The 8,262-nt window shown below is 49.6% G+C and overlaps 1 protein-coding gene across 2 annotated transcripts; it reads left to right on the top strand.

The window, feature by feature from the left end:
- The first annotated feature begins 62 nt into the window (after positions 1-62).
- On the top strand, positions 63-7,573 carry LOC118504883 (segmentation protein Runt-like). 2 transcript variants are annotated; one of them, XM_036039943.1, is made up of 3 exons: positions 63-2,313; positions 2,443-2,628; positions 3,213-7,573. In XM_036039943.1, the coding sequence occupies exons 1-3, from the start codon at positions 1,845-1,847 to the stop codon at positions 4,391-4,393; spliced, it is 1,836 nt and encodes a 611-aa protein (XP_035895836.1). In that variant the 5' UTR covers positions 63-1,844; the 3' UTR covers positions 4,394-7,573. The 2 variants fall into 2 exon arrangements, with proteins under 2 accessions (XP_035895836.1, XP_035895843.1); XM_036039950.1 differs by having other exon boundaries at positions 65-2,313; positions 2,446-2,628.
- Positions 7,574-8,262: the final 689 nt, after the last annotated feature.

Here is an 8,262-nt window from a genome sequence, read left to right on the forward strand (position 1 = left end):
CCGTCCAACCCGAAATATAGGGAGTCGAAAAGGAATCGAAAAATATTTTTTAAAAACAGTTTCGTTTGAGACATTAAGCTGGTTGCATGTCTTTTGGGAGACGGGTCGTCAAGTCGTCCGTGTGTGCGGTTTACGGTGTGTCGGTTTTTTTTTACGGGACGAGAGCTCGCGCTTCTATGTTCGTACCAGCGGCCGTGTAGAAAGCGTACCCGGAAACATTACCGCGTGCGTGCCTGTGCGTGCGTGTGCATGTGAATAAGCCGTACCCTGTCAGTGCTGGTTCTAGTGTCCGCAACGTCACGCACTTACATCTATGCCATACGGCGGTGCAGCGGCCAGCAAGAGCGAAAGAAAGAGAGAGAGAGTAAGCGAGTGTGCAAATAGTGGAAAAAGTTTAAAGAAAAGTTGCTAAACATCCTACCATCATCCGATCGCGGTAGAAGTCGAGGTACACAAGTCCTACGTTCGGCACTTTCCATCAGCAAACGATCCTAAGGACACCGCGTCCGTTAGTGTTTTGTTTTCAGTTGCCCAGCACTGGGTCTACTTGTTTTGCGTTTGTTTATTAGTGGAAGTAACGAGTCGGCCAGTGCATTGTTATTGTATCCGTCTCTGTGTGTGTGTGCGTGTGTGTAGTCACGAGCACTTCCTCGCTAGTACGCTCCAGGATCTCCGATCGACTACACGATCAGTTGTGTGGCGTTACACTTCCGCATCCGACAGCGACGATTCGATTATCCAACAATCCGGCAGCTGCGGCAACCATCAATCAAAGGAAACCAGTGACCCGAGTGATCGAATTATATCACCCACAGGCACAAAAGTACACACTCGAAGGTTCCGTGTGCGGAACTTAATTACGACGTTTCGGCCATTGTTTACCAATCATATTGACAATCAAAATCAGCAGCATCCAGCCCACGACTGCACGGCATCGGTGGCGTGTTGTGAGCCGTTACGGACAGCCAGGACACTATCAAACTCACAGCTGTACCACGAGAAAAACGGAAGGATCTGGGTGTGTGTGTGTGTGTGTGTGTGGTGGGGCGTTATTGACATACGTGCTGAGGGTTGCTGTACGGACGTGTGTGCGTGGATTTAATTAACCCTCGAATATCGCACGCGTCCTCTATAGCCTGGGAAACGTTGATAGTTGGGCCTAAACGGCTGGACGCGCGCGCTCGGTATCGATACGGTGCGTGTGTATGCAAGCGTGTGCCTACATTCAGGCGCAGCGTACTAACTGTCAGGATAACAAACAACGGAGCGATCGCAAGCGATTGATGTGATTTATGCTAGCAGATTAGCTCCAGCAGTGTGTGTGTGTGTGAGTGGAAGGCATAGATTTAGATGTACATAGGCGGGAGCTAGCACCCCGCTGCTAGCCGTACATGCCTGCCTAAGGACATTTGCCAGTGAGGACACACACTCACACAGACGCCTAGGAGGCTGGTGAGGAGGCGTTTGTGGTGATGATCGGCAGGATTAACGCGCAACAACTGCTGCCTTCTACACGACGAGTGTCCGCGTGTGTGTGTGTGTGTTGGTGCGCGTGTCCAACCCGTGTTTGTGTGTATGCGCGCGCGCTTCAATGAGTGTGTTGCGTGTGTGAGGTGGGTGCGTTGACTGTTATCCCAGCACGCCCTCAACATCCTCAGTCCAGAAAGTGTGCAAGGGGTCACCATCGTCCAAGTTGCAGCCAGGGACTTGCCAATCAACCTCAAGGACCAGCCAAACTCCATCAAACCCGTTTGCGGGAAGAATTCTAACGCAAAGAAAAAAGCGACAAAGAGCATCGAAGGAACCATCACGTGCGTCACCAGCAATCATATCAGCTACATCCAATGCATCTACCGGCGGCAACCAGCAGCGACTGCCAAAGCCCTTCGATGCCGACCACAATCAATGACATGTTTGCCAACCTGCACGAGATGCTGCAGGAGTATCACGGCGAGCTGGTCCAGACCGGCTCACCGGCGGTGCTCTGCTCCGCCCTGCCGACGCACTGGCGCTCGAACAAGAGCTTACCGTGCGCGTTCAAGGTGATCGCACTCGACGACATCCAGGACGGTACGCTCGTCACGATCAAGGCGGGCAACGACGAGAACTACCATGCGGAGCTGCGGAACGCGACCGCCGTCATGAAGAACCAGGTGGCGAAGTTTAACGATTTGCGCTTCGTCGGACGTTCGGGGCGTGGGAAATCGTTCTCGATTACCATCACGATCAGCTCGTACCCGTGCCAAATCGCGACCTACACGAAGGCGATCAAGGTGACGGTGGACGGACCGCGTGAACCACGATCAAAACAAAGTAAGTATCCTTGCCACGGTAGCCTGCTATTGCTAGACTAAGCAATCAGCAAACCTTAACCAAAAAGACTGGTCTAATCGTTGTCCATTTTCTTTCGCGCTTTGCCGTCCCTGTCGTGGTGCATTGGAGTAGATTTCGCCTACGGACATCCGGGTGCATTTAATCCCTTCATCCTGAACGCCGGTTGGCTTGATGCGGCCTACATGAACTACGCCTGGTCCGACTACTTCCGTCAGCATCAGCAGCAGCAAGCGATCCAGGTGCCGCCCCCGTCCGCTGGTCCACAACAGACTTCGCTCGGATGCCATGACAAAGGTAGGATTTCGCGAAATTGAGTGATTGGATGCATCAACATCATATCCACATGTTTGGAGCGCAAGCTATTCTTCGTACTTCAATATCCTCAATGTTCCAAGAGTCCGACACCGACTTTTTTGTTCGGGAAATTTCATTCGAAGAAGAAAGTCACCGAGAACATGAAAGGTTTGAAGCATCTAGAGAGATATATTCTACGCATCCCTAGCTATATGTATAGACAGAGTATAATCTACTGAGGTTCTCTCTTCACATCGCGTATACTTAACATGAAGTTGGTGTATCCTTTTTGAAGTTTATTTTGAACTCTCAATTTCTACGCACTATAGTCTACGCTAGAAGCTGTACTTACTTTAGAAGGATTCCTTTTTAAATTTAGTATATCTTGCAAAACTGAGAACTTCATCCCTGGCATATGATGAGCATTTTGCTTGTGTATACATGAAGATTTAGTCTATGTCGCGCACTACACATTGGAAAGACCACAACAACCTCTTGGACCAATATTGAGGTTCAGGACGACATATGATACGTCATCTGACGGTGTTTTTTTTCTTACGTATTTTGTCTCTCCCTCCATACAGTAAGCAGCGGTACGATAGGTAATGGACATCTGCTCGGCAGTGCCACCGCTACGACCGCTGCCGTGATGACCGATCCGACGACCGAGCTAGTGTCGCTCCGTTCGCCAACCAGCCAAACAGTGCCTGCCCCGACCGTGGCCACCGGTGTCGTCCCGCCACCGAACGGTCTCCCCACACCGGCGCTACTCGCCAGCCCTGCCTCCACCTACCCGCCCGGAGCGATCTCCTCATTCGCGGTTCACGCGGACCAGCAGCTGGTCAAGTCACCCTTTTTGCCTTACGACATAGCCGCCTTTCGCTCGACGGCCGCGGCCGCAGCAGCGGCAGCCGCCGCCGCCGCCACCAACGGTACCCTGCGCCCTGCCCAGCTGTCCGCCACCATCACCCTGCACCAGTCGGCGAGCGTCGATTCGGCTTCGTCGCGCCTTTCGCCCGCCTCGTCCCGCAACTCGAACGCCAGTCCGCCTCCACCTCCACCTGCCCTGTCGACGGCGGCAGCCGCCGCAGCCGTAGCAGCGGCCGCCGCTGCCTCCTTGCCGCCCGGACTGCTGCACACGGCGAAGGGTGCCAACCACGCAACGCACCATCACCACCAGCACCATCATCACCATCTGCACAACCACCACAACCTTCAGCAGCCACGGTTGGCAGGGCTAGGGCCGCAGCCGGGATCGCTGTCCGCCGGCGGCTCGGTACCGGGCGTCAGCAGCAGCAGCATCGGCAATGACACCAGCAACGGCGATCTGTCGTCCGCGAACGAGGACGAATCGGACGACGAGCAGATCGACGTGGTCAAGTCCGCCTTCATTCCGATCCTGCGGCCGCCGGCGGCACCGTCCGCCGAGACGACCGCCTCCGGCAGCACCGGCACCCGGGAAAATTCGCCCGACATCTGCGAAAAGCCCGAAACGCCCGATTCTACCACCGCACCCACCACGACCACCGCCGCCGCTGCCGGTGGTCCTACTTCGCCGCCCCGGTTCGGGCTCCGGTGTGATCTGAAGGCGCTGTCCACGAAAAAGCAGATCCTGCACGAATCCGCACCCGGCCTGGTGTGCATCAAACAGCAGCAGCAGCAGCAACAACAACCAACGCCACAGCTAGAATCGCCCGAGCGTACGAAGCTCCGGTCGCCCAATCTGATCAAGCAGACGCAGAAGACGGTCTGGCGACCTTACTGAAGTCGGCGCAAACCACTGGTCGGAGTGCGGCTAGGCAGACGTTCGACCACCACCCGCACGCTACCGGAGAGGATTAACGGATAATGAAAAACCCCCACTGAGCATGGAAGCTTTTTTTGTATAATTAAAATGGTGATATTAAAGTTAAAGTACGGAGGGCAAATTGGGAGATTGAGAGGAAGTGAGAAAACCCACACACACACAATGGAAGAAATTACAGGTATGAGGTGCAAGAGATAGAGAGATATGTATACAGAGATGGAGCGATAGAGAGAGAGAGGGAGAGAGAGAGAGAGAGATAGTAACAGATTGCTGATAGAGTTGAGATATGTATTGGTGATTTAGAATTAACATATTTCTATGGACAGAACCCATTATAGGTGAGGAGGACCCAACCTGCGCGAGATGTCTTCGGTCTGGGTGAGGATGACTTGCGATGACCTTTGGCCATGTCCAGGGTTGCAAAGTTGCAGAAGTAGCAATGTAAACATCAAATCAGTACCGTGTCCGTAACGCACACCGGGAGGACACTACCGTATCCTTCAGGGGTTTTTTTTTGTCCTGTTGTTCCTGGCCCAAATATCTGCCGAGTGTGGAAGGGTTCTGCGAATTCTAAGCCATTAACTTCGAAAAATCGCAAAACCCTTCTCACATATTTCCCACGCACACACACACTCACACCCATACATACACACGTACAAATTCGTCCTATTTACACACACACACACACACACACAGACCTACACTCAAGGATACACAGATCTGTTGTACATACCAAAGTGTAACTTACATTTTATTCAGCACCAAACAAAACAAAAAAAATGGACGCTTGGACGAAACCTCCAAACATGTGTAAATCGGTAATTTCTGTATGTGTGCAAGCATGTGTGTGTGCGTGTGTGATTGAAAATGGATGCATAGGTGGCCCTGCAATACTGCGAACTAATCGATTTGTGTAGCGGGCAAACAGCAGCAGCAAATAGTAACCGGAAGCGGGAATTGTAATGGCGGATGTGTATAGCGAAAAACAAAACGTGGGAGAAGAAACATAGCAAAAAACAAGGGGGGATAAACGTGTTAGTAATGGTGACAGGTAATTAATCTACTTAGAACAGGAATTCCAGGCATATATGAGTATGAATATATTATATATTATATATATATATATATTAAATAGTAAGTACAAATCTTTTTATTTTTATTTTTGAATTATTCATCTACAAGGCCTCACAAGTTGGAGAGCGTGAGAAATTGAGGGTTTTCAATCGTCAAGGTGTCGCAGTGTGAAGGTCCGAGAGTTCGAATGATCTTCGACCAAAATCAGCGAATTTTACCAACTTGGGAAAAAATGGGATAAACAATGCGAAGTATGTCAGTGGGAAGTCGCCGATCGTGTAGACACTCTTCAAAGAAAAGGTTTGAGAGCCTTTACTTCCTCTCTTTCGAATTTTGTTACAAGTATGTACTACTGAAGTCTTTCCTGTCTCTTACCCTTGAATTCTGTGGTCTCCCTTTCAAGATCCTTGGATTATCTGGAGATTGTCTTGAATTTACTCTGAGTATCTAGGATATATGTACATCTACATCTACAGCTTCGCCTTCCTCATGTTTTGATGCGTTGGTCGAACTCCCTCGACACACCGGAAGGACTCCGAAAACCCCAAACTTCTTAATGATTCTTCTGTCCCGACATCATCTGGGATGTGCCTTCTGGGACTACTAACAATGACCTGACTTCTGCATCCAGATGCAAGAAGAAGCATCCGGATGATCCGGGGAGAGTCTGGAAACGTCTCTGAGCGGTTAGGATTGTATGTACAGCTACATGTACAGCTTCTCCTTCGGGCTCAGTTTTCTCTTCGCGCAAGGAACCACACGCACGGTTCTACGGAACTTCCGAACGTCTAAGGCTTGCCTAATGATTCCTCTGTCTCGTCGCCATCTGTGATGCCTCTGCTGGGAGCGTTTAACGGATGCGAGAGGATGGGAAGGAGGAAAACGGCTCCACACCAAGCTACCAACCCACCAAAGGTGGCACATAAATCATTAACACATGCAACAGCTTTCATTAAAAGCATGCGCCATGATTCTTCCTACCGATCGGTAGCAAGGGGGTAGGTGAGAGAGATGCGTAGGTGAGGTGAGAATTTTCATTTGCAAGATGAAAGGGGTGCTCGCACACACACACACACCAATCCAAACGTATGATAATGGTGGTAGAAATGAGGTGCCAAGAATTGCGTCGCACGGTTTTTTCGGTCTTTGGGCCGACTTAGGGCTGAGCAAAAGTAAAAAAAAAACTCTCCCCATTTGTTGTCACCCATTGTTTGGTTGCTATTTTGCACCGTGCTTAAGGGGGAAAAGGAGGAAAAAGAAAGGAGGGAGGGGGAGTATGAAAAGGATTTGCTAATAGGTGCCGTATTTGAAGAAAACTGTGCTGGCCCTTTTTAGCCGCTCTAACCCCATTTTTTCCCAACACTGTGGAAAATGGAAAGGTGCTGGAAAGCGAGTTCCAGGTGGAAAACGGGTGGAAATTTTAAAATATGGATTAAACAGATCAGCGAAAAAAGAGGCTTCTGCACTTACATGAATTTATCGAAGTGGTTCATTTCGGTTCATTTCGATTCACTCCACAGATTCACACACCTTCATGTGGCAAGCGAGTTTTCATTTTTATTTTATTTTGCCTTGTGTTTTGGTCGTACAGACTTGAATTTTCCTACCCGATTTTTCCGTAAAGAAAATGCTACCAGTGTGCTATGGATGGTAGTGTAGCGAAGCGCGGCTTTATTTCTGATTTTTGTTATAAATTTGTCTCTCTCGCTCGCTCTGTCTCACACACTGCTCTGGGTCGCATTCTCCTGCTCGCTCTGCTCGCACTCGACGGACATGCGCATTTTTCTACTCTAGCGTTACGAGAGGAAAAAGAAAAGCATGGTTCGTCCTTTTTGGCATGATTTTTCCGACGATTCTTTTTTGTCGACGTGGTGAATCTTGCCGCTCATGTTTTCAGTTTTAATTTCCGTGTGCTGCTCCTTTTTTTCCTTCTCTTTGTATTTATCTCTCGCTCGCTCTCTCTCTCTCTCTCTCTCTCGGTTTATTGCTCTATCCACACACACACCCACAAATGTTCATATAGGAGTGAGGTGAATCAAAAAGGCGAATAAATGATGGTGATTACAAAAATAGAAAATTCGTTTCACTAGCACGCTTTTCTTCAAAAGGTCCGCTGCCGTCACAAGATTTTCCCCCCGCTGTCTGTGTCTTTTTTCGCTTTTCCTTCTCATTTTCATTTCCACATCTTCGTGGCTTGCCCTGGCATTCAAGACTGTGTGTGAGTGTTTTATTTTCTTCTTCTTATTTTCCTGTTTTCCCCTCCCTCGTCCCTTTCCCCCTCCCAACGATGTTCTTTATTTATTTATTTAGATTCCGGCGATCCGTGGTCCGCCACCATCTCCAACCATTTGGTTTGGGCGCTTCCAAATGAAAATTGATCTTCCGTTTCGAGCTCCATTAGCCATTAGCTTTGGGCGCACTGTTTTTTTTTTTTCCTGCCCGATTTTTCCATCCCCAGCGACGGAAGATTTCGTGAAGATATTTTAGCTTCGGTGTCGCGCCGCTACCATCTGCTACCATTCGAAATCAATACCGTAATTGTTGTGTGTGTGTGGGGGGGAAAGACGCAGTGAAAGCGTGTTTTTCCAACCTTTTTTTTTGTTCTTGTGGGAGGAAACCTAACCGCGTGCCAGCTCACCGAAAATTTACAGCGTCCAAAGCGAAGGCACACCAAAAAATGCCACCTCCAGCCGTTAGTTCGCCGAGGAAAATTGAAAAAAGCAACGTCAAAAAAAAAAGGCCGCAGATAGCAA

This window comes from Anopheles stephensi, chromosome X, assembly GCF_013141755.1.
Source record: "Anopheles stephensi strain Indian chromosome X, UCI_ANSTEP_V1.0, whole genome shotgun sequence".
NCBI lineage: Eukaryota > Metazoa > Arthropoda > Insecta > Diptera > Culicidae > Anopheles > Anopheles stephensi.